Source organism: Opisthocomus hoazin, chromosome 26 (assembly GCF_030867145.1).
Source record: "Opisthocomus hoazin isolate bOpiHoa1 chromosome 26, bOpiHoa1.hap1, whole genome shotgun sequence".
Classification (NCBI taxonomy): Eukaryota; Metazoa; Chordata; class Aves; order Opisthocomiformes; family Opisthocomidae; genus Opisthocomus; species Opisthocomus hoazin.
This window is the reverse complement of record NC_134439.1, coordinates 7356053-7381818: the sequence shown is the minus strand read 5'-3', so window position 1 is coordinate 7381818 and position 25766 is coordinate 7356053. Positions and strand designations below refer to the sequence as shown.

Genomic DNA, 25766 nt, shown 5'->3' with positions numbered 1-25766 from the left:
CAAAGCAGTTGTGCCTATATGGACTTCCATGACTGTGGGATTAATTTCCATCCTGGGAAGGATGACAAAGAGACTCTGTCCCTAAGGGCCGAAGCGGGTCCCTTGAGCCTCAGCACCTCCCTAGTAGCATCTCCACTGCCCAACTCTGCTGTTTCCTCTGTGCGGAAGGCACAGCAGACATAGCCTGATATGAGTAGTCACTCAAAGGACAGTGGTACAGCCCAGCAGGAAACAAGGGTGGCAATAAGCTGCAGGAGGCAGAGGGATGACCCAGGGATGTGGGGCTGCATTGGCTGCGCCCGGCCGAGGCGCCGACCGCCTTCCGCAGGGCTGGGCAGGGCTGGGAGCCGGGACAGCGGCGGAGCCGCGCTGGGAGCCGCGGGCCAGGAGGCTTCGTGTGCCGGGCGCCGCGCTCGTCCTGTGCCCGCGGGCCTGGGCCGCGTCCCTCCCCGCGCCCCCCTCCTCCTCCTCCTCCTCCTCCTCCTCCTCCCCCTCCTCGTCCTCCCGCCGAGGGGCCGCGGCAGCGGGGGGCCGGGCCGGGCCGGGCCGTGGCGGGGCGGGTGTGCTGGGGGCGGGCCGAGGCGTCGGCGCTGCCCCGGCGAGGGGCCGAGGCGGCGGGGCGGGCAGGAGCGGGCCCGAGCGCGGCTCCGCTCGGCTCGTGTGCGGCCGCGGCGCGGCAGGGCGGGATGGCGGCCGGCGTGGGGCCGTGGCTCCTGGCCTTGTCGTTGGCCGCGGGGCCGGCGGGTGAGAGGCGGGCGGGGAGGGCAGCGAGGCCGGGGCTGGGCCCGGGGCTGGGGCTGCAGCGGGGGAAGGGGGGAGCGGGCGGCGTCGGGGGAGCGGGGGACGGAGCGGCAGGGGCAGGGGCAGGGGCAGGGGCAGGGGGCGGCTTTGGGTCGGGCCCAAGTGCCGGGAGCAGGCGCGGCTCAGCCCCGAGCAGGGCAGGCGGGGCATTGTCCCGGGCGGGCGCGGGGCTTTGTCGGGAGCCAGGGGGGTGTCGGCGGTCGCTGTGGCGGGGCGGGGGTCGGCGGGGCGGCGGGTGAACGTCCTCGGGCCGTGGGCGCGCCGTGCCCGGCTGCCTGCGCTCTCCGTCCGCAGGGGCGTGGGCGCAGCTGAGGCTGGTGGAGGCCGGCGGAGGGCTGCGAGCGCCCGGGGACTCCGCGCAACTCTCCTGCCAAGTGTTCGATGGAAGCTTCGGGAGGTACCGTATTTGGTGGTATCGTCAGGCACCCGGTGGCAGTCTCCAGTGGGTGTCCTTCATCTCCTCCTCTGGCAGTGCAATGGAGTACGCGCCAGCAGTGCAGGGTCGAGCCACTGCCTCCCGGGACAATTCCCGGTCCGAGTCATCTCTGTCCCTGAGCGCCCTGCATACTGGAGACTCGGCCCGTTATTTCTGTGCTGTTCACACAGGGACAGGAAATGCAGCTGAGCTTTAGCACAAACCTGCTGGGGCCCGGCCCGGGGTGCATTAGATGTGGGGAAGGTGAATGTTGCCAGGTGAACTGGGGTGCCTCTCTGAGCTGTTCCAAGCAGTGAAGTGCCATCACTGTGTGCTGCATGTGTTTCTGGCCTTTACTTCACACTGTAGGAATTATATTTTATTACCAGCTAAATTAGAGTAGAATAGTGAGTAAGAACAGCAAAAAAAAATCCTTACAGCTCTGTACCACCACTGAACTCCCACTTCTTCCCAGGCTCACCTTCAGTCCTTCATTCCTGCGTTGTATACCTCCTGTCCCCAAAAGGCATAGGGGCCGTGTGGAAAGGAGTGTGGGGTCAGTTCATAAGACTTCATTGCTACTGTTCGTATCTACTGCTCCTTATTCCCTCCCATAGTCTGCAGTCCTTCACAAATGTCTCCTCCTCAGTTCCTTCACAAGGGGTGCAGTCCTACAGAATAAACCTCCTCCAGCCTGGGTGCTCCACAGGCTCCAGTTCCCTAGGGTCATGACCAGACAGCTTTTGAATATCTCCAAGCTTGGAGACACTGCAAGGCAACTGGGCAACGTAAGCCAGTGCTCACTTACACTGAAGAAGTGTTTCCTGATGTTCAGAGGGAACCTCCTGCAGTTTTGTTTGTGGTCCTTCTCCTTTGTCCTGTCACTGGGCACCACTCATCAAGCAGCACCCCCAAGTCCTTCTCCTCAGGGCTGCTCTCAATTCATCTTCTGCCCAGCCTATATCTGTGCTTGGGATGGCCCTGACCCATGTGCAGGGCCTTGCTGAACTTCATGAGGCTCGCACAGGCCCACATTTCAAGCCTGTTAAGGTCCCTCTGGATGCCATCGCTTCCTTCCAGAAGGTGGACAGCACCACTCAGATTGGTGTCACCAGCAAACTTGCTGAGGGTGCACTCAATCCCACTGTCCATGTTGCCGACAAGGATGTTAAAACCTCTCTAGTCCTGGTACTGACCCCTGAGGAAAGCCACTCGTCACTGATCTCCACCTGGACATCAAGCTGTTGACCACAACTCTTTGATGGCGACCATCCAGCCAATTCCTTATGGACTAAGTGGTCCACCCATCAAACCCCTGTCTCCAATTTAGAGACAATTGGAGGCAACCTTCACAGGCCTTTGCTGGACTCTCCAAGTACGTTCTCTTGTACTGGGGAGTCCAGACCTGGACACAGTGCTCAAGGTGTAGCCTCACCAGTGTTGAGCAGAGTGGAATGATCACATCCCTCCACCTGCTGGCAACAGTCCTGCTGGTGCCACTCGGGATGCCATTAGCTGCCTTTGCCGCTCTGGTGGGTTCACCTTTAGTGGCTGCCAGATGCCCACCAAGCTGCTCTGTCTCTCCCCTTCCTCAGTGAGGCGGGGGGGGGGGCGGAATAAGATGAAAAAGCAGGAGTCAAAATAAAGACGGGTAGATCACTTGCCAATTACAGGCAAAAAAGACTTTGGGAAAATCAAGGTATTGCCAATCAAAGTAGAGTAGGGTAATGAGAAAAAATGAGGAGATTAAGAGCACCTTCCCCTGGCCACCTCTTCTTGCCAGGTTCTACTTCACCCTTTCATTCCAAAGATTTTTTACCTCCTCCACACCTCAAAGAGCACAGGGAGATGGGGGTAAGGGGTTGGGGTCAGTTCATAACAATTTGTTTCTGCCCTTGCTCTGGCATGGTGTCCCTCCCAGAGGATACAGTCCTTCATGAACTGTCTCAGCGTGGGTCCTCTCCACGGGGTACACTCCTTCAGGAACAAGCTGATCCAGTGTGGACCACTCAAGGGCTGCAGTTCCTTCCTGAGAACCTGCTCCTGCCTGCACCCTTTACAAGCACCAGCTTTCTTTGGGAAACATGTAACTGCTGCAGCATGTGGTATTCCATGGGCTACAGTGTAGATATGTGCTCTGGTGTAGGCCTCCATGGGCTGCAGGGGGACAACCTGTTTCACCATGGTCTTCTCCACAGGCTGCAGGGGAATGTCTCCTCTGGCACCTGGAGCACCTCCACCCACTCCTTGCTCACTGAACTTGGTGCCTTCACGGATTTTTTCTCTCTCCGTTTTTCTTACTTTTCTCTTGCACAGCTGTTGTGCAGCATTTTTTAACTTGTTGTAAATATGTTATCAGAGACACACCACCAACTTAGCTCCTTGGCTCAGCGTTGGCCAACAGTGGGTCCTTTTTGGAGCTGGGTGCAACCAGCTCTGTCTGACGCGTGTGCAGCCCTGGTCTCTTCTCACAGAGATCACCCATGCAGCCTGCTGTACTTCCAACACCTTAACATGTAAAACCCAACAGAGCCATAAGGTCCCATTGCTGGCACATGTTCAACTCGGTGTCCACCAGGAGCCATAGGGCCTTTCCAGCTAGACAGCCTTGTGGAATTATTAGTAAAATTAAGGTTTTACATCTGAAATATGAAAAACATAGCAGTGTTCACCCATTGAGGAAAAGCATGAAATCAAAAGGAGCTCTGAGGATGGGACACAGCTGCAGCAGGCATGCGAAGAATCCACTAACACAGCAACTCCCTGCAACATACCATAGAGGATGGAGCAGAGTGGAGATGCCATGGCCCTGCTCCGTGATGATAAAGTGGGAAGAAATGGTCCTCTGGAACTGATCAGCAGTTCATCTGGCCCCCTGAGCCAACAGTTGTTCGAAACCTTGCCCAAGTGCTATCCTCTCGTGAACTTTGCTCATTTTAATATCATTTTAATACCAAAACACACCTCCACCCCAAAGGCTACCCGCCTCCCAGGTGCAACCACCCCTCTTTGAGTCTGCGCTCTCGATTTTTTGTAAACTCTACCTTTAAACGTGAAGCGAGAGAATTTTACATCAATCATGATAAAAGCTATGTATGACTACAGTCACTCAAACTCCACCTTAAAGGTAGAAAGGATATAAAAATAGCCAGGGAAATGGGGGATTTTCAGAGAAGAAGGTAACACCGTGAGCAAGTCAAGGGAACTCCACCTCAGACTGCCTCTGACAGCCAGGATTGGCCGACGGGCTGAGCCTTGCTTCTCCCCGCCTTGGGACGCCTTGGGTGAGACTCAAACTAAGCGCTTTTCTTGAGAATAGTTACTCCCTAATGTTTATAGCCAGGCTGTATTATTTATAATCTTTTCACGCGTTTTATATTTGCACGTGCTTTCTTGCAGACAGTCACTATCACCGGCAATTCAAAAAACCTCTATACCTGTTGCACAAATAAAACTGCACTGTTTAAGTAGCCAGTTGTCACAGTTTCTCACTGAATGCGACCAAATGTGGCCGTGCTAGTTCATGAGCACGACTGGACTGAAGGTGCAGACTGCTATTAGTGTATCCAGAACTGTGGTAGTTTAATATACATATTAAACGCGACTGGACTGGTAGTGGCAAATTGGATATCACTCAGAATTTAAACCTAGCTGCACCTAGCCTCCCACTCCAGTGAGGAGAGTTAGAACGCAAGGAGGTTTTTTTTTCTGCCAAATTAATGCAACATCCTGTCAGTCCATTTCTCCATCCCTGATCGAGATGCCTCTGGATGGCAGCACAAACCTCTGCTGTAGCAGCCCCTCCTCCTAGTTTGATTTCATCTGCAGATTTTGTGGGGGTGCTCTTTGTTCCATCCTTCAGATCATGGATGCAGATGTGAAACAAAACTGGCCCCAGTATTGATCTCTAAGATACATTGCTGGATACTGGCCTCCAACTAGACTGTATGCCACTGGTCAGCACACCTGGGGAAAGGCTGTGTGTCCAACGGTCAGTTCAACTCACCGTCTGCTGAACCAGCCCAGACTTCATCAGCTTCTGTCTGAGGACCTGCTGTTGGAGAACAGTGTTGAAAGCCTTCCTGAAGTCAAGGCAGACAATACACACTGCTCTCCCCTCGTCTACAAAAGCCAATCACTTCGTCACAGCAGCTGGTTATCAAGTTGATGAAGCAGAAGTTCCTCTTGGTGAATCCTGCTGACAATCATGTCCTTGATGCACCTGAAACTGATTCCCAGGATTAGATGCTCCTTTGCTTTTCCAGGTTTCAAGAGGTTAACTAGCCTGGAGTTCCCTGGGTTGTCCTTCTCGCCCTTCCTGAAGATAGCAGTGACATTTGCTTTCCTCCAGTGCTTAGGCATCTCTCCAAAAAACTGTGATCCTTCGAAGATAACTGAGAATAGTCTGTAGGGTGCCCCCCTGGTCTGGTTCACTGAAGGCCCTACATGATGTGTGATGTTTTAGGTTAGGTGCTGGATCTTTCTGAATCCAGAAGAAGTTGCATAAATCTCTTCAGAATATGGAACTCTCTTATTAACCTCCCAGGAAATGTGATAGGAAGTTATGAAATATAATATACATTCTGATGCTGGGAATCCCACGCTCTTGCAGCATCAGGTGGGGCTTCACTCAGGACACAGCACGCTGCACAGATCCCCACCCTGGTGCTGTGCTATGCTATTGTAGTCTTCCGAATTTGGATAGGTTTTTCTCAGAACTGCTGTGGGGTAGGGTCAAACATGTTGCCTCATTTGAAGAGAAAGCCAAGGCTATTCCAATGACATGATTGCTGCTGCCAGGTGGTTGCTGCCTCCAAGATGCTTCTGTTATGAACTTATTAGATGTTATGAAGTCTGAGTTCATCCTGCAACAAGTGATGTGTACAGCCCAGCGCAGGTGTGAAGGCCACGTGATGTGAGCAGCACAGCAGGGCACCAAATGTACCTGTGTTGAATCCAGAGAACTTTGTGATGTGCATCCCTGTCTGCTCTATGGGCAAGGGTCTTGCTGCTAGCACCGCTGCACTCCACCCCTTGACCCACATACCGGTGGCCTTTCTTAAGGATACTGTAATTTGCAGGTCAGATGCAGAAGCTACCAGCCCTTCCTGGCAGACAAAATGTCTCTTGCATACAGAGCAATTACTATCATTAATAGCAGTAGTGTGGCAAGTGAAAGAACTAATGGGCAGGAGAACAGGTGTGGAATGACAGTATTGTTGGAGGTAAAACCACCAGAGATGTCCCATGATGTCACAACAGCAGTGCTCAGCACTTGCTCAGCAGACTGAATACCTCGACTTTATTGCATGCTCATCAGATTAAAACAAGGACAGTATTTCATGGTCCAAATTTTTAGGAAATTGAAGTATGTGGTTTAGGAAGCTTCCAGTTCCTAACATTTTGAGGAGGGTCCGTTATTGCTGAACTAAGTGGTGGCACTGTCAGGTTTTTTTATGTAGAGGAAGAGGACAAAAGCAGATTGCTGTAATAAACAGAAGAGAAAAATGCTGAAGTAAACAGGACTTGTGGATGTGCTGAAGGAGCCGAGTACAGGATAAGGAGTTAAAAAACAGCGGTTGTGTGCTGTCAGCCAGCGCATGGACAGCACGTGATCAGCACCCTTATTGGCTGACCTGGCGTGTGATATGGCTACAGATTGGACAGCAGTAGAATAGGAAAACTCATCCAAATAGCTGCCGTATCGGGATAGAAAGTTCCCAGGAACTAACGTCCGGGTAAAGACGTATAAAGCACTGCTTGCAAAATAAACTTTGTCTCACTTGCACCACAAGCTGAGTCTGTGCCGTCATACGCCACATTTTTATACTTTGGATATAATGGCTGTTATTCTATTGTTACTACTAGTAGTTGTTCTATTTTTCTGCTGTTATTACTATTCTCTGTCTAAGTAATTGTTCTCTTGTGGTCACACCAGGTCATTGTGTGTAATACAGGTAAAGTCTCACTATCATTAGACTAACAGCAGAAGATGCAAGAATTATTTTCCTATTTTGCGGGAGGCACTGTTTAGACAGCACTGAGCCACATCCTGTTCCTTATGTCCTTAAATGTCTAGTGCAATGGTATAAGCAGATCTAGGGGGTGTCTACCATGGAATACTTAATTGATACACCCAAAGCCTTCTTGCCCATATGACCCGTAGGACAAGTCCTCACACATACTATGTGTCCACAGAGGCTTATCAGTCCCTTGGGTCGCCTGTATTGCAGTTGTGTTGGCAAAAAGACTTTGCTTAGCAGGATATGGGCTACAGATGAGGCCAGCCTTTTCCACATCCTGGAGATACTGGGTCACTGATAGCTTGCAGAGTTTGACTGTCCAGGTGATTTAGGACTGCCCCTCCCAGTCCTACCGCACTCACAATTCATGCAATGTTTCTCATACTCTGAGCGACCTCCTAACTGTAATTCTTAATTCTTTGGAGTGTATAAGGAATTATGGATACTTACGTTGCAATCCAAGAAAGGTGATACCCGTTCGCTTTTCAGGACTTTCCCATGGGATCAAGGCAGCCATAGCATGATCCAGCCCTAGAGATGGTGTACAAAGGTTCTGACTCTAGGGACTATGGGGACTTCCCTGCATGCCTAATTTAACCAGGCTGTAGAAAAACTTCTTCCTACTACATGTCATCAGTCAGCTAGCTCTGTCCTGAGCAATGACACAGAAGTGTCCCATCCTACTTCCACATCCACTTTCAAGCAACTCTTCTAGTATGAGCGAGAGGTGAAACAGTAACAACAGTGCCCTTAGTCAGTTCATGCAGCAATGTAACAGTTACTCAGCACCTGGAGCTGTAACAGAAGATAAAAACATGCATTGGGGCTGACACAACGTGGGTGGCAACACCGGGCTCTTCCACCATGATTTGGCAGCTGAGTTCATCCTGTGACAGGAAAACGTGCAGCACAGCACACTGTAGATGGTCCTGACCTATGTGCAGCCAAAAACATGGTTGTGCCTACACAGATGAACTTCCTAGGTGGATCACCAACTTGTCCCTGGAAAATAGTCTTCTTGGTAGGAGTCCTACATGCATCCGAAGTGTCTGGGTGTTTATGTCAGTGTCTCCTGCCTCCATCGTTACATTTGACTTGTTGTAATGAGCTGCTTGGAGGGATGTGCTGGTCGAACAGCCCTGTTGGTTTTCAGGCACGTTTCAGGGTGACAAAGAAGGAGATCTGTGGTGCAGGGATGAGCAGGTATGTACTGACTCAGCGATGCACTCAGAGGTCCACCTTCTGCTTTATTCACGTGCCCTGCTACTGACGGCGTGGCATAGGGCCCAGACAGCACATGATCCCGAGGAAGGGCCGAGGAGCCTCCTGAAGCCAGAGAGGTCCCAGCTGCACCCGGCCGAGGCGCCGACCGCCTTCCGCAGGGCTGGGAGCCGGGACAGCGGCGGAGCCGCGCTGGGAGCCGCGGGCCAGGAGGATTCGTGTGCCGAGCGCCGCGCTCGTCCTGTGCCGCCGGCCCTGGGCCGCGTCCCTCCCCGCGCCCCCATCCTCCTCCTCCTCCTCCTCCTCCTGCCGTCGAGGGGCCGGGGCAGCGGGGGGCCGGGCCGGGCCGGGCCGTGGCGGGGCGGGTGTGCTGGGGGCGGGCCGAGGCGTCGGCGCTGCCCCGGCGAGGGGCCGAGGCGGCGGGGCGGGCAGGAGCGGGCCCGAGCGCGGCTCCGCTCGGCTCGTGTGCGGCCGCGGCGCGGCAGGGCGGGATGGCGGCCGGCGTGGGGCCGTGGCTCCTGGCCTTGTCGTTGGCCGCGGGGCCGGCGGGTGAGAGGCGGGCGGGGAGGGCAGCGAGGCCGGGGCTGGGCGCGGGGCTGGGGCTGCAGTGGGGGAAGGGGGGAGCGGGCGGCGTCGGGGGAGCGGGGGACGGAGCGGCAGGGGCAGGGGCAGGGGCAGGGGCAGGGGGCGGCTTTGGGTCGGGCCCAAGTGCCGGGAGCAGGCGCGGCTCAGCCCCGAGCAGGGCAGGCGGGGCATTGTCCCGGGCGGGCGCGGGGCTTTGTCGGGAGCCAGGGGGGTGTCGGCGGTCGCTGTGGCGGGGCGGGGGTCGGCGGGGCGGCGGGTGAACGTCCTCGGGCCGTGGGCGCGCCGTGCCCGGCCGCCTGCGCTCTCCGTCCGCAGGGGCGTGGGCGCAGCTGAGGCTGGTGGAGGCCGGCGGAGGGCTGCGAGCGCCCGGGGACTCCGCGCAACTCTCCTGCCGCGGCTCCGGCTTGGACTTCAAGGTTTATGCAGTTTGGTGGTACCGTCAGGCACCCGGTGGTCGTTTTGAGTGGTTGTCCGTCATGAGCACTGTTGCTACTAATTATAAGCACTACAGCGCAGAAGTGCAGGGTCGAGCCACAGTGTCCCGCAACGATTCCCGGTCCGAGGCATCTCTGTCCCTGCGTGCCCTGCACCCCCGGGACTCTGCTCGCTACTTCTGTGCTGTTCCCACAGGGACAGGAAATGCAGCTGAGCTTAAACACAAACCTGCTGGGGCCCAGCCCTGGATGTGCGAGCTGCTGGGCAGGAGCGTGTTGGGGCTGGGGACCATCAGGGCTGTTCCCAGGAATTGAGGGGTCATCACTGTGCAATCCTGTCCGTGACGCCAATTTTCTGTCACGTTAATTTGGCAGAAAATAAACATCCTTGCATTCTAACTCTCTTCACCGAAGTGAGAGGCTAGGTGCAGCTAGGTTTAAATTCTGAGTGATATCCAATTTGCTACTACCAGTCCAGTCGCGTTTAATATGTATATTAAACTACCACGATTCTGGACACACTAATAGCAGTCTGCACCTTCAGTCCAGTCGTGCTCATGAACTAGCACGGCCACGTTTGGTCGCGTTCAGTGAGAAACTGTGACAACTGGCTACTTAAACAGTGCAGTTTTATTTCTGCAACAGGCATATATGTTTTTTGAATTGCCGGTGATAGTGACTGTCTGCAAGAAAGCACGTGCAAATATAAAATGTGTGAAAAGATTATAAATAATACAGCCTGGCTATAAACATTAGGCAGCAACAGTTCCCGAGAAAAGCGCTTAGTTTAAGTCTCACCCAAGGCGTCCCAAGGCAGGGAGAAGCAAGGCTCAGCCCGTCGGCCAATCCCGGTTGTCAGAGGCAGTCTGAGGTGGAGTTTCCCTTGACTTGCTCATGGTGTTACCTTCTTCTCCAAAAATCCCCCATTTCCCTGGCTATTTTTATATCCTTTCTACCTTTAAGGTGGAGTTTGAGTGACTGTAGTCATACATACCTTTTATCATGGTTGGTGTAAAATTCTCTCGCTCCACGTTTAAAGGTAGAGTTTACGAAAAATCAAGAGTGCAGACTCAAAGAGGGGTGGTCGCACCTCGGAGGCGGGTAGCCTTTGGGGTGGAGGTGTGTTTTGGTATTAAAATGATATTAAAACGAGCAAAGTTCACGAGAGGATAACACTTTGGCAAGGTTTCGAACACCTGTTGGCTCAGGGGGCCAGATGAGCTGCTTATCAGTTCTAGACAACCATTTATTCCTACTTTATCATCACGGAGCAGGGCCACGGAGTCTTCACTCTGCTCCATCCTCTATGGTGTGTTGCAGGGAGTTGCTGTGTTAGTGGATTCCTCGCATGCCTGCTGCAGCTGTGTCCCATCCTCAGAGCTCTTTTTGATTTTATGCTTTTTCTCAATGGGTGAACACTGCTACATTTTTCATATAAACCTTAATTTTCAGATGTAAAACCTTAATTTTACTAATAATTCCACACACGGTCACCCATCTAGTTGACCAAGGGATGCTGGTAGATGTGAGGGTTGTACTGGATTTTAGCAAAACTTTTGAAAGTGTCTCTCGAAGTGTCCTGGACAAGAGGTCCATCACACAGCAAGACAAGTCCATAATATGCCTGGTGAACAGCTGGCTGATGGGTCAGTCTTAAACAAATATAGTAGATGGGGTTACATCAGGCTGTTGGTGAGTCAGCAGTGGAGTTCCCTGGGGCTCAGTGTTAGGGCTGGTGCTCTTTAATGTTTTCACAAATGATCTGGACACCGGAATGGATTGTACATTAAGTAAGTTTGCCAATGGTACTAAACTAGGAGGAGCTATGGACTCCCTCGAGGGTAGAGAGTCCTTACAGAGAGCTCTGGATAAGCTAGAGAGCTGGGCAGTCACCAACGGTATGAAATTTAACAAGAGCAAGTGCCAGGTTCTCCACCTAGGACGGGGTAATCCTGGGTATACATACAAATTGGGGGACTAGAGGATGCAAAGCTGGATCCAGAGGCTGGATTTTGGGTTGATGGCAACATGAACATGAGTCAACAGTGCGCCCTGGCAGCCAAAAGGGCCAACCATATCCTGGAGGGCATCAAGCACAACACAGGTAGCCAGTCAAGGGAGGTGACTGTCCCACCCTACACTGCACTGGTACCACCCCACCATGAGTACAGTGTGCAGTGTTGTGTACCTCAGTATAAGCAGGACATCAAGGTATTGGAGTGTGTCCAGAGGAGGGTGATCAAGATGATGAAAAGTCTCAAGGGCAAGACTTACAAGGAGGGGCTGGGGGCGGTTGGTTTGTTCAGCTTGGAGAAGAGAAGGGTGAGGGGCGAAATCATCACTGTGGGAAGCTTCCACACAGGAGGCAACGGAGAGGGAGGTGCTGATCTCTTTCTGGTGGGCAGCGATAAGACACAAGGAAATGGAATGAAGCTACATCGGGGATAATCACTGTGCACCGCAGATGTTCCTGGCCTTTCCTGCACATCATCATGTTTGGTGGTACCGTCGGGCACCCAGTGGCAAACTCGACTGTGTGTCCTGGATTAAGCCATTATTCATCACAGTAAGTAAGAAGCCATTATTCAATTCAGGGCAGCAGTGGAAGTTCGAGTCATGGTGTCCCAAGGCAGTTGCTGGTCTGAAGCATCTCCGTCCCTGCATGCCCTGTGCCCCCAGGGCTCTGCCTGCTGCTTCTGTGCTGTTCACAGAGGGACAGGAAATCCAGCTGATCTTTAACACAAACGTGCTGGGGCCTGTCCCGGGGTACACAGTCTGCAGGTCAGGTGAGTGCTGTGGCTGCTCAGGAGTCTTCCCAACAAGACAGTGGGAATTACTGTGCACTGCAGGTGGTCCTGGCCTTTCTGCATCAGCTCCTTTCCTGGCACAATGAATTTCCATTTCCGGAGTCCCAAATACAGTGTTCAATTCTGCTGAGGTGGCTCACTGTGTTTCTGTCACCCAAGCAGCCTGGCCAGTCTGCCTGCCTGCAGTCCCTCTCTGTCTTCCCACGATCCTCTTTTTCTCCCAGGCACAAAAAAAGCTTGGGCTTCAGCAACAACATCTGCTCCCATCAATCTCCTTTTCGGCCATTTTCTGCCTGTTCATCCTTGTCTCCCAGGGTTGCAGGTGCCCTTTCTCACCTGCAGACAGAGACCTCTTACCCCATGGTAGGGAAGGTCTTGAAGTCTCCCATGCTTACCTGCCACATCGCTAGTGTACACATCAGCGACAGCAGCTACGCTTGGGACTGGATCCATCTGATTCCTGGCAGAGATCTGCAGCATACAGTGCTGCAGTACCCTCTCACAGGACTCCAGCACATTGCTTCATCCTTCCAGACCCGAGTCACCAGCTCTGCAGAGACCTCCAGGAACCAGCTGTCACTGGAAGTGCTCTCACCGTCAGCTGCAGACGTTGCCACCTATTAGTGCAGCACCAGAGAGTCTGGAAAAGGGCACAGTGCTTGCAACACAGGCAGGGCCAGGGCAGTAGGAGGCAGGGGTTAAATTCTGGAAGGAGAGGGGGTTTAAATCCAGCCAGGGCTTTTGTGGTTGTTGCAAGGCAAGTCTCTTCCCAGGTTTCTCCAGACTGATCTGGGCATTCTTTCCCCAGAAAAGGGCACAGAGGTGCTGCAGCAGCAGCAGAGTCTCTAGAAGCACACAAAACCATGAACATATTGCTAACCTTTTTTTCTTCCTTCTCAGCCTCTCCCACAGATGGCAATCAACAGGGAAAAAGTTATTTTCTTTTTTAGGAAGAATCGGAGCAAGCATTGAAGAACTAAACTTTGAATATGGAAAGCCAGAGTTGAATTGAGTTTGAAAACCTCATGTTGTTCCATAAGCCCCAGAGCAGTGAGAGAGCAGGGGCTGAGCAGAAGAGCATCTTTTCCCCTGGACGTGACAAATAGTCTCTTTGTTGTGTTGACTCCACGTACGTTTATGGTCGTGTGGGTACACCGAAAGCCAGCATGGAAGGATATGCAGAGTGCCCTGCACCAGAACAGCACTGCAGCCCTCCAAGGGGGCTGTATGGAACCTGGCATGTCCTACCACACTGGGATAGTTCCAAGTGCCCCAGGACACCTGAGGCCACCTCAGCCCTGCATCCCCCTGCTTCCTTTCGCAGCCTCAAGCACCCAGTTTCAGTGGGCTCCTCTACCCTCTCCAACTCCCCTTTCCACGCGTGTGCTGGATCCTTTCCCCAAGGGGCCATGTTGGAGCACTCATGAAAAGAGAGGGGGGGGGAAGGATTTGCTTGGTTTGGGGGGGGGCAGCATGGAGGGCCACTGTGATGTGGGCAATGCTTCCCAAAATGGTGACTCGAGTCAAGATGGTGACACTGTATCAGGTCTCAGTAGGTGTCCCATCCTGTGGCTGTAGTGAGAGTTTTGGGTTCCTACTGAGTAGGATGAGCAGAGAGAAGGGAGTGCCCTGCTCTGCTGAGAGCCCCAACAGCGTGGTCCCTGCTGAATCCTGTGCAGATGAATTTGGGGGATGAGCTGGTGGGCTTGAACCTGCACATCTACCCCAGAGACTGAGCACCAAGGTCACCCGAGATCTCACCTGGCCCATTGCTGCTGGGGGTCTGGGAGGGCTTTGATGGAAAGAAGCAGCGTGAGAGGTGTCAGTATGGGGGAGCGAGCAGAGGAGCAGGGTGCAGGGCCGGAGGGGATAAAGCAGGGTGGGGTACTCTTCTTCCTAGGTGTGCCCTGTCCAAGTGGCGCTGTGCTCAGAGAAGTCCCATCCGGGACCAGCAGCTCAACAGCACCAAGGGACATGACTTCGCTGGTAAGAAAATGTGCGACCCTATGGGACAGCAGTGATGCCCCAGCAGCACCCTGCTGTCCTTCCTCAGAGGAAGGTTGGGGTGGCCCTACAGCAACACATCAGTTTTTACCCACCAGAGGTTTTCCTACCAAATGAGCGCTCTATTATTTCACCCTGCAGGGTGAGAAAGACCCTGGGAGTGCCCTGACAGCTTCAGTTTCTGCTCCTCCAACCCCCGCCTCTCGCCTTCACTGTTGTCATAGGCCGAGGGAGGGACTAGGAGGGACTAGGACTGACTGCAGTCACAGAGGCACAGACAGGGAAGAAGTGGGCAGAGCTGTTGTGCAAGCAGAGAGAAGTTGGAGAGAGGCGAGACAGAGCGGGGCTGGCCATGTGGACTGCCATGTGCGTGGGGTTATTGCCCATCGTAGGTAAGTGTAAGGAAGGGGTGATGCCTCACAGGAACTGAGCATGCCCCTGTGCTCTGTACAGCTCTGTGGAGCTGTGCTGACTGCAGACCGACCTGCCCCTACCCTCTACCTCCCCAACCATCCCTGCAGAGCACACTGGGAAGAGGACACCTCCTCTCCTAGCCATGAGTCAGGCTGCCTACTCCGCAGTGTGGGGACAGACAGGGCACCTACGTGCTGCTCCCCCATCTTGGGGCCTAACGCTTTGCACTTGGTCTGGACACTCTGCTCATGAGGCACTGCCACCCATCGTTCAGGGACCAACCAGGTCGAGGACGGCAGCATAGGGCCCAAATGCCACTTTCCTGTGAGAGGTCCTTATCCCTCCCGTGCTCATTCAGAGCAGTTTCAGGGAGAGATAATTCTGTCCTCACCATCCCGTCTTGGCAAAAATAGAGGGATTTATGCCACATGGTGCAAAACCTTCCTGCTTTGAATGGGAAAATCAGAAAAAGCTTCTTGTCTGTCAGAGAGAAAGAGGGAGGGAAACGTGGTGTCTGCCTCCTCACGAGCCATGATTGCTGGTACCAGTTCTAGTCCTCTGCCCATCTTTGTGCAGAGTGATGAAGTCCTGCCACTGTTTCAATGTCATCACCGTGCCCCCACAAGCATTGCTCTGACTTTTACTGAATCTTGAAGTGATCATGGCTTGTTCTTGCTCTCTGCAGCAGTCACTGGCCAGGTGGCCTTGGAGCAATTTACCAGGGAACTGGCCGTGCGAGAGGGAGATGGAGTCACCTTCCAGTGCAGCATGAGTGGAGAGAGAATGAGCAGCTACTACATGTCCTGGTAATGGCAGGGGCCACGTGGCACTCTGGACTGGGTTTACAAGGAAGGTGATGTCGATGGAGATGGTTTCCAGGATCTCTTTAAGGGATCAGTGGAGACCTCCCAGAATAGATTCACACTGCAGATCCAGGCAGCAAAGCTTGGGGATGAACCAGTGTATTACTGTTGTGCTGGGCTCACCCTGTAGCTTCTCTGCAGCAGAGTGGGACAAAAACTGACTGACTGATAGACTAAAAAGACTTCTCAGCGTTTCCTTCTAGCAGCTGCTAACCAGATGTTAGTGTCATGTAATGGCAGGTGCAGGAAACAGAATTTTGTTGTGTTTCCAGTAAAATGCATTAAAGAGAAGTGGGGTTGAAGGGCTGAGACCATTTATGATGCAGGAAGATCTATCTGGGGAACTTCCACGGCTGTATGTTGAAGTGCAATTTAGTGCACGTTGCCTGGGCTCCTGTCCCACATAGCCCAGTTATTCCTCTGTGGCTTGGTTTTAGAGCTATGGGATCACGGATCTATGGTGGGGTAGCTTCCAGAAGTACTGTAGTGGATGAAAGACTGGCAGCAATCTCATGTTCACTCGCCCTGGTCCTCGTGGCATATGTGATCCATACCAAATGTTGGCTGGTGGGACAGCATAGCAGGGTACAAGCAGTTGAGCAACTTTCTGGAGTGCATTGATGAATCTTAATCACAGGAAGAATTGGTGGTGGATGGAAAGGTGAGGGGCAGCCTTGTCTGTAGTGATCGTGTAGTGTCTGAGCTCAGGATCCAGAGAACAGGGAGCAATGTGAAAAGCAGGACCACAGGCCTGGATTTCAGGAGAGCAGAATTAGTGATTTTCAGGAAAGAGCCCCTTGGTTCATGGTCCTGGGCAGAGGAGGGGTCTAGGAGAGCTGCTTGATTGTCAGAGATCACCCCTCTTCAGCCTCAAGAAAGGTTCCCCTTGAGGAAGCAGAATGTCAAACAAAGGTGATTTGGGAGGGACCTTCTTTGACTCAGTCTCTACTGGTAATACTGGCTTTCAGGAATCTCAGGTCTCTGAGACCATTCAGAGTGCCTGGAGCCAGGAAGACTTACATGAGTGGAGGAGGAGGATGCCAAGGCATAGTTACAGATCCTGGAGGGACACAACTGTGTGGGAACTGAGAGGGTGTCCCCACAAGTGCAGAGGGAGCTGGCTGATGTCACTGTGAGGCCACTCTCAAGAATTTTTGACACGTCATGGTGGTTGGGAGAGGTTTCTACAGACTGAAATAAAGAGAGAAAAGGACAGTCATATTGTCAAGAGGCAGGATCTGAGGGCCTCAAGGCCTGTCAGCCTATCCAGATGTATCACGCACCTCAGTTCCTGCAAAGGTGATGGAGCAGATAGTTCTGGTGGCCATTCTAAAACCTGTGGAGAACAAAAAGGTGATTGGGAATGGTCAGCATGGGTTTGTTAATTGAAAATCATGCTTAACGAAATTCCAAGCCTTCTACAAGAAGACAATGGTCTTGGTGGGTGAGGAGGGACTAGATGTTGTGTTTTCTGAAATTACTTGCGCTTTCAGCACTCTCTCTTAGCAACGTTGTAGACAAAGCTGTTTATGCTGGACTGGAGGAGTTCTCAATGTCATGGACTGTGCAGAGGCACATCACTGCTTGCTCCAGTCTTTCCACCTGGACTCCTGAAGGCTGGTCTTGCTAGTAAAGGCTGAGGTGAATATGGCATTCAGTGCCTGTCACCAAGTCCCTCACTTCATTCAGCACTGGGCCCACATTTTCCCTAGCCTTGTATATCCATGCAAGCCTCCTGGCAATTTTATCTGACTCCTTGCTGTTGGGATGGTCTGCTCTTGAGCTTCGCACTGGTGAGACTGTGGACTACTGTGTCCAGTCCTGGGCTCCTCAGTGCAGGAAAGACATTGACATACCAGCACAAAGGCAATGAAGGGCCAGCGGAGATGACAAAGAGAGCATCTGACACACAAGGAGAGCCTGAGAGAACTGGCTTGTTTCAGCGCAAAGAGAGTGCTGGGCGGGGGGATTTGTCAGTGTGTGTAAATACCTGATTCAGGGAACAAAGAAGATGGAGCCAGAATTTTCTCAGTTTTTTCAGTGACAGGACATGTAGCAACAAACACAAACTGAGACTCTATTTAAATGTAATAAATTGGTTTTGTATTGTTGAGGTCAGGACTGGAATGGGGTTGTGGTTTAGTCCGGCTGGATTCCAGGTGCCCACAATAGCTGCTTTGTCACTTCCCTCCTCAGCTGCACAGGGGAGAAAAAAACACAATGAAAGGCTCTTGGGTCAGGATAAGGACAGAGAGAGATCACTCACCAATTAGTGTCATGGGCAAAATAGACTCAAGTAGGGGAAATGAGTTTAATTTCTTGCCAGTCAAAAGTGAGTAAGGTAATGAGAAAGAAGAAACTAAATCTTGAAGCACCTTGCCCCACCCCTCCCTTCTTCCCGGGCTCAACTTCAGTCCCAATTTTTCTCCTTCAACTGAGCGGTGCAGGGGAACAGGGAATGTGAGGTTTTTGCGGTCATTTCATTACATGTTGTCTCTGCCACTCCTTTCTCCTGAGGGGGAGGACTCCTCACACTCTTCCCCTGCTCCAGCGTGGGGACCAACCCACAGTTCTTCATGAACTGCTCCCGGGGGTGTCCTTTCCATGGAGTCAAAAGTCCTTCAGGAACAGACTGCTCTAGTGTGGATATCCCACTGTGTCAGAAGTCCTGCCAGCAAACTTGCTCCTGCGTGGGCTTCACTCTCCACGGGTCTGCAAGTCCTGCCAGGAGCCTGCTTCATTGCAGGCCTCCCATGAGGCCACAGCTTCCTTTTGGCATCCACTTGCTCTGGTATGGCGTCCTCTGTGGGTTGCAGGTGGATATCTGCTCCACTGTGGACATCCATGGGCTGCAGGAGGATTGCCTGCCTCACCATAGTCTTCACCATAGCCTGCAGGGAAATCTCCAGCTCTCGTGTACTGAGAACTGAAGCAGTGGAACCAGTACTCCAGGTTTGACCTCACCATGCTGAGTAGAGGGGAAGGATCACCTTCCTGACCTGCTGCAGAAAGATCTCCTGGTGCAGCCCAGGACACCATTAGACACCTAGAATCATTGAATCATTCAGGGTGGAAAAGACCCTAAAGATCATCAAATCCATCTGTTAACCTAATACCGCCAAGTCCGCTACTAAACCGTGTCCCTAAGCACCATGTCTACACCACTCACAAACAGCTGCAAGCATGGTGACACCACCACTTCCCTGGGCAGCCTGTTCCAATGCTTGCCAAGGGTTTTCGTGAAGAAATTTTTCCTAGTATCCAATCTAAACCTCCCTTGTGGCAGTTTGACGCCCGTTCTTCTCATCCTATTTCTACTTTCAGCAGGTCAAGGGAGTTGATTCTGCCAGTCTGTTCTGCGCTGGTGAGACAGCACCTGGAGTACTGCGTCCAGCCCTGGAGCCCCCAGCACAAGAAGGATATGGAGTTGTTGGAGTGGGTCCAGAGGAGGGCCACAAAGTTGATCAGAGGGCTGGAGCACCTCTCCTGCAAGGAAAGACTGAGAGAGTTGGGGTTGTTCAGCCTGGAGAGGAGGAGGTTGGGGGAGACATTTGATTCCTGAAGGGGGCCTACAGGAAACACTGGGGGAACCTTTTCAGCAAGGCTTGATAGGACAAGAAGTAATGGCTTTAAACTAAGGGAGGGTAGCTTTTGACTAGATAGAAGGAAGACATTTTTTACCGTGAGGGTGGTGAAACACTGGAACCTGTTACCCAGAGAGGTGGTGGAGCCCCCATCCCTGGCAACATTCAAGGCCAGGTTGGACAGGGCTCTGAGCAACCTGATTTAGCTGAAGATGTCCCTGCTCACTGCAGGGATGTTGGGCTAAATGACCTCTAAAGGTCCCTTCTAACGAAAAGCATTCTATTCTATTCTATTCTATTCTATTCTATTCTATTCTATTCTATTCTATTCTATTCTATTCTATTCTATTCTATTCTATTCTAGTTAGGAAAAGAGACTGACCCCCACCTTGTTACAATCTCTTTTCAGGTAGCTGTAGAGAGCAAGAAGGTCTCCCCTCAGCCTCCTCCAGACTAAACAATGCAGTTCCCTCAGCTGCTCCTCATTAGGCTTTTACTCTAGACCCTTCAGCAGCTTCATTGCTCTTCTTTGGACACGCCCTTCTTGCACTGAGGTGCAAAAACCTGAACACAGCGTTCGAGGTGTGGCATGAGCAGTGCCGAGTACAGCAGCACGATCACTTCCCTACTCCTGCTGGCGACACTGTTTCTGATGCAAGCCAGGATGCTATTGGTCTTCTTGTCTACCTGGGCATGCAGCTGGTGCATATGCAGCTGGCTGTGGACCAACACCCCGAGGTCCTTTCCCACCAGGCAACTTTCCAGCCAATCTTCCCCAAGCCTGTACCATTGCATGGGATTGTTGTGACCAAAGTGCAGTTCTTAACAAGAATGCACTCAATGGCCTCCTCTAGATCATTGCTAAAGACCGGTCCCAATACGGAGCGCTGGGGAACACGATTCGTATTGTGGGCACTTTCCTGGCTCACGGTCACGTTGTCGTTTTCCAGAACACTCAGGTCCTTTTCTGAGCATTTGTTTCTACCTGGGCAGCCCGCAGCCTGCCCTGGTGCATGGGGTTGTTCCTCCCCAGGTGCAGCACTTTGCTCTTCCCCCTGTGGAACCGCAGGACGTTGCTGCCAGCCGGTTTCTGCAGCCTCTCGAGGTCCCTCTGGATGGCAGCACGAGCTCCCCGCGCCCCCCTCCTCCTCCTCCTCCTCCCGCCGAGGGGCCGCGGCAGCGGGGGCCGGGCCGGGCCGGGCCGTGGCGGGGGGGGTGTGTTGGGGGCGGGCCGAGGCGTCGGCGCTGCCCCGGCGAGGGGCCGAGGCGGCGGGGAGGGCAGGAGCGGGCCCGAGCGCGGCTCCGCTCGGCTCGTGTGCGGCCGCGGCGCGGCAGGGCGGGATGGCGGCCGGCGTGGGGCCGTGGCTCCTGGCCTTGTCGTTGGCCGCGGGGCCAGCGGGTGAGAGGCGGGCGGGGAGGGCAGCGAGGCCGGGGCTGGGCCCGGGGCTGGGGCTGCAGCGGGGGAAGGGGGGAGCGGGCGGCGTCGGGGGAGCGGGGGACGGAGCGGCAGGGGCAGGGGCAGGGGCAGGGGCAGGGGGCGGCTTTGGGTCGGGCCCAAGTGCCGGGAGCAGGCGCGGCTCAGCCCCGAGCAGGGCAGGCGGGGCATTGTCCCGGGCGGGCGCGGGGCTTTGTCGGGAGCCAGGGCGGTGTCGGCGGTCGCTGTGGCGGGGCGGGGGGCGGCGGGGCGGCGGGTGAACGTCCTCGGGCCGTGGGCGCGCCGTGCCCGGCTGCCTGCGCTCTCCGTCCGCAGGGGCGTGGGCGCAGCTGAGGCTGGTGGAGGCCGGCGGAGGGCTGCGAGCGCCCGGGGACTCCGCGCAACTCTCCTGCCGCGGCTCCGGCTTGGACTTCAAGGTTTATGGAGTTCAGTGGTACCGTCAGGCACCCGGTGGCAGTCTCCAGTGGGTGTCCTACATCAATGCCTTAGGTTCTATAACAAGTTACGCACCAGCAGTGCAGGGTCGAGCCACAGTGTCCCGGGACAATTCCCGGTCTGAATCAGCTCTGTCCCTGCGTGCCCTGCACCCCCGGGACTCTGCTCGTTACTTCTGTGCTGTTCACACAGCGACAGGAAATGCAGCTGAGCTTTAACACAAACCTGCTGGGGCCTAGCACAGGGTGGGAGAGTTTCAGGGCAGGTGAATGATGGAGGAGCCCAGGAGTGCACCCAGGGAGAGAGGGGCCATCACTGTGCACCACAGGTGGTCCTGGCCTTTCAGCAAGAGCTGCTTTCTCTGCACCGCCTCTTTCCTGCCCCTGAGTCCCAAAAGCAGTGCTTTATTTTTCGAAGGATATGCAGGGTACTCTTTGTCGCTCAACCAGCCTGACCAGTCTGCCTGTCTGCAGCCCTTCTGCTATCCCTCCTGCCCTTGTTCCCTGGGGCACTGAAGGCACTTGGGCTTTGGCAACAGCACTGCCTGCTTCTGTCGACTGCCAGCGGGCATTTCTTTGTGACAGTCAGAGCAAAGCAGTGGGTTCCTCTTGTTTCATGTGTGTTTCAGGGTGACAAGATCCCAGCAACGAGGTGTGCAGTGTGGTGGTGAGCAGGGAATACTGGGACCTTGCGATGCACTAACAGCTCCAATGCCTCCTATATTTATGTGGCCTGGTATCAACAGCATCCTGCTGGACCCCTGCAGCACTTGCTGCTGAGCAAGGGCTGAGGGAGGCTCCTACAGCCACAGAGCCCCTTTTGCCTTCAAGGGGTTTTCCTGCGAGGCTGACAAGAGCTCCATCTTTGGGCAAGGCTCAAATGAAATCCCCCTTTCCTCCTTCTTTCTCCCAGCTCTTATTGCTTTGCATGACATCATGCAGTATGAGATATCCACTTGGCCAGTTGTGGTCAAGTGTGCAGCTGATGGGCAACAAGAGAAACAGAGAAGGCCTTGACACTGTGTAAGCACTGAAGTCACTCCAGTCTTCATAAAGGGCAAGAAGGAGAACTCTGGGATCTACAGGCCAGTCAGTCTCATCTCCATCCCTGGAAAGGTGATGGAACAGCTCTGACTGGATGTCTTCTCTAAGCAAGTGGAGGAAAAGCAGGTTATGAGGAGCAGTCAGCATGAATTCACTTAGGGGAAATGATGCTTGAGCCATCTGATAGCCTTCTATGGTGGCATGACTGGCTGGGTAGATGAGGGGAGAACAGTGGATGTTTTGTACCTTGACTTCAGCAAGGCTTTTGACACTGTCTCCCACAACCTAGGGAAGCTCTTCTATGAGGAAAGGCTGAGGGAGCTGGGCTTGTTTGGCCTGAAGAAGAGAAGGTTAAGAGGGACCTTATAAATGCCTATAAATATCGTAAGGGTGTGTGTAAAGGGGATGGGGCCAGACTCCTTCCAGTGGTGCTCAGCAGCAGGGAAAGGGGCAACAGGAACAAACCGAAGCATAGAAAGTTCGATCTGAAGATGAGGAAGAACTTCTTTACTTTGAGGGTCACAGAGCACTGGAAGAGGCTGCCCAGAGCACTTGTGGATTCTTCTCTGGAGCTATTGAAAACCTGCCTGGACACTGTCCTGTGCAGCTTGCTCTAGGTGAACCTGCTTTGTCAGGGGGGTTGGACTAGATGATTCCTAGAGGTCCCTTCCCACCCCTGGAGTTCTGTGATTCTGTGATTCTGTGACTTGCTTAGATGAATGAACACTACCTGACACTATGAGTTTTTACCTCAGGGTCGATGTGACCTTAAGACGCAACCTAAGCCAGCTCATCCTGGATCAGAACACACCATAGCAACATGAAAACAACAGAAAGTTTACTCTTCAATTAAGCCAGGTATACAACTGTGGCCAGAACTTGAAGTGACCAGAATTCAGGATAAAACCCCCCACCTGCATGGGACCTGGGTTTTGAAGATCAAATATTGATACGCCACTGACCATAAGTGTACAGCACCTGTGCAAGAGAAGCATGTACTGATTCCGCACAGGACTAGTACCTTCCGATTAGGTGAGCAATATTCACTGATCAGCCACTTATGTAAACCCTGCTTTCCTCTGTATCAGGATCCTCCCATGCATCAGACTAGGACATGGCTGTGCACACAGCTCAAAGGTAAAAGAATAAATTCCCTTGGTAATTCCACACTGAGTGTCCTTGCCTCCTTCCTCGGATGGCAAAGAACTGACTTCAAATAGCAAAGTCTGAGTTTCAGTGTTCTGCTTTGCCCTGGCACATATCACCTGCAAGGATGTGAATGTGCTTGTGAGTCATTCACAGAACCACAGGAAGGTTGAAATTGGAAGAGACCTTAGAAGGTCATCTGGTCCAAGCCCCTTCCTCAAGCAGGGCCACGTAGAGCTAGTGGTCCAGGACCGTGTCCAGACAGCTTGCAAATATCTCCAAGCATAGAGACTCAACAAGCTCTCTGAGCATCCTGTGCCTGTGCTCTGTCACTCTGACAATGAAAAAGTGTTTCTTGCTGTTCAGAAGGATCCCTCTGTGTTTCAGTTTGCGTGTATTGCCTCTTGATCTTCCACTGAGCACCAGTGAAAAGAGCCTGGCCCCATCTTCTTTGAACCCTCCTTCAGACAGCAAGACTGGAGGCAGCCTGGGCTACAGTGATCATACACCGGTGGAGTTCACATTGCTGAGGAATATGGGACAGGCAAAGAGTAAAGTCAGGACTCTGGATTTTAGGGAAGCAAACTTCCAGCTGTTCGAGGAGTTAGTCAATAGGACGCCCTGGGAAAATGCTTTCAGGTACAAGGGAGCAGAACAGAGCTGGCAGATCTTTAAGGCATCTTTCCTTGGAGCGCAAGAGCTCTTGATCTCCATTTGTCAGAAATCCTCCATTTGTCAGAAATCAGGATAAGAAGGCAAGAGACCGGCATGGCTGAGTGCAAACCTACCTGTCAAAATAAAGGGTAAGAAGTAAATGCGCAGGCAGTAGAAGCAGGGACAGGTGTCCTGGGTCGAGTACAGGGACGCTGCCTGGTTCTGTAGGGATGGGGTCAGGAAGACCAAGGCACAGCTGGAGCTGTGAAACCTCCATTGAGTTGTTTGTGGTCCATGCATTATGGTGCTCAGGACAGGAGACGCCTTGTGTTGTGTGTAGTTATTGGCTGTGTTATAGAAAAGTGTTGCAGTCTGGCCCTGGCCGGCAACAAAAGGGCCACACAGTGTCTCTGTTGCCCCTCCCCCCACGGGGGTGGGGAGGAGAATGGAAAGAAAAAGGCAAAAATTCCTGGGTCGGCATAAGGGCAGTTTAACTGAACAGCAAAGGAAGGGAACAGTAGCAAGAACAATACTGATAAGGAGAATATACAGAACAAAGACGGAAATGCACAGAGCAACTCTCACCAATCACCCCGTGCACTCCCTAGGGGCAAATCCCTTCCCCCCTGCTCAGCTCCCCCACTCAGAACCCAGCATGACTGCACACGGTATTGATTACCCTGTTTTGTTTGGCCAATTTGGGTCAGCCCACCCGGCTGTGTCCCCTCCTGGCTTCTGGTGAAAATTAACCCTGTCCTGGCCGAACCCAGGACAAAAAGATAAGCCAAAATGTAAGAAGAGTCGCTGTTCTGTGTTCTGGTACAGTACTCATATATGTATATATATATGTTCATATAAGTAACTTGCTTGGCTTTAGTGGCTAACTTCACTGAAGCCTTAGGCTGCACGCTGTGAATCTACCACATGGATACAGTGAAATTCCACTGAAGCCTTGCCAAGCTCAGTGAAGGATGGCCCCAAGGACTCAGTTGCAGCTAGAAGACAAGGAAGTTAAGTCATCAATAGACAACAGCAGGGCATCTCTGAAGATAAGCCTGCCCAAAGACAATGATGGGCTCCAATGAGGGACAAATGCCCCCAGACCCAAATGACACCATTGGATCAGCTGCCGCTTGGACACCACTCATGCGGGGCGGGAACTTAGATTGTGGGGGTATAATTGCCCAGGGATTTCTTTGTTTGGGTTCCCTCTCCAGAGGCAACCAGCTCAAGCTGGTTTTCACCGCTGCACCACTTACTAGACTCGCCTGGCACACAGAGACTCTGCTCTGAGAAACCTGGAGTCGAGCCTGAGGGATGAGGAAGCACCCGAGAGTGAGTGTATGTGTGTGAGGAGTCGAAAAGGGGCACGAAAAGGGGCACCTGTCGGCTCACTGGAGTCGCCTGCTGCAAAGCGACTCCGGTCCTAGCAGTTAAGGTCTCGGGTGGTGTGCGTGCGACTCCTTGCACGGAGAGCGAATGCTCGGGCGGCAGGTTCTCCCTTAACAGCAGCCAAAGCCAGCTCTGGACCAGTGGTGCTGAACCTGCAGGGCTGCTTGTGAAGCTCCTTCTGCCTTGGTTTTGTTGGTTCCTGCTGCAGTGCTTCTTGTAACACACATCTCAAAACGTGGGTTACAAGAATTTAAAGGTATAACCATAGCAGCCTGTAGGTGTTGTCCCTTTGGAGCAGGTCATACAGGCAGTTGAAGCAGGTGCAAGAGCAGGTGGGTTGCTGAGGCTTTCGTGTGTCCTGGTACGGTACAGGGGCTGCCTGCAGCGTGAGAGAAGAGGAAGAACGAGCGCTCTCCCCATTGGTCAGGCAACTATTTTGCTCATAGGCATGTGAGTTAGGAGTTGAGTCCCAAGTTACGAGCTGGGAGTTGCAAGTTCCCAGTCGCGAGT

At 53.2% G+C, this 25766-nt stretch overlaps 1 protein-coding gene and 2 gene segments (V, D, J or C); all 3 read left to right on the top strand.

Annotated features, from left to right (window-relative positions):
* Positions 1-25766, top strand: part of LOC104330583 (M1-specific T cell receptor alpha chain-like) — a 215742-nt gene that overhangs the window by 26234 nt on the left and 163742 nt on the right. The gene's annotated exons all lie outside the window — the stretch shown is intronic.
* LOC142364196 (Ig heavy chain V region C3-like) lies at positions 687-1433 on the top strand. The segment is given in 2 exon segments: positions 687-744; positions 1096-1433. Coding segments are annotated over 2 exon segments (396 nt in total).
* LOC142364195 (Ig heavy chain V region 914-like) lies at positions 8952-9794 on the top strand. The segment is given in 2 exon segments: positions 8952-9009; positions 9361-9794. Coding segments are annotated over 2 exon segments (492 nt in total).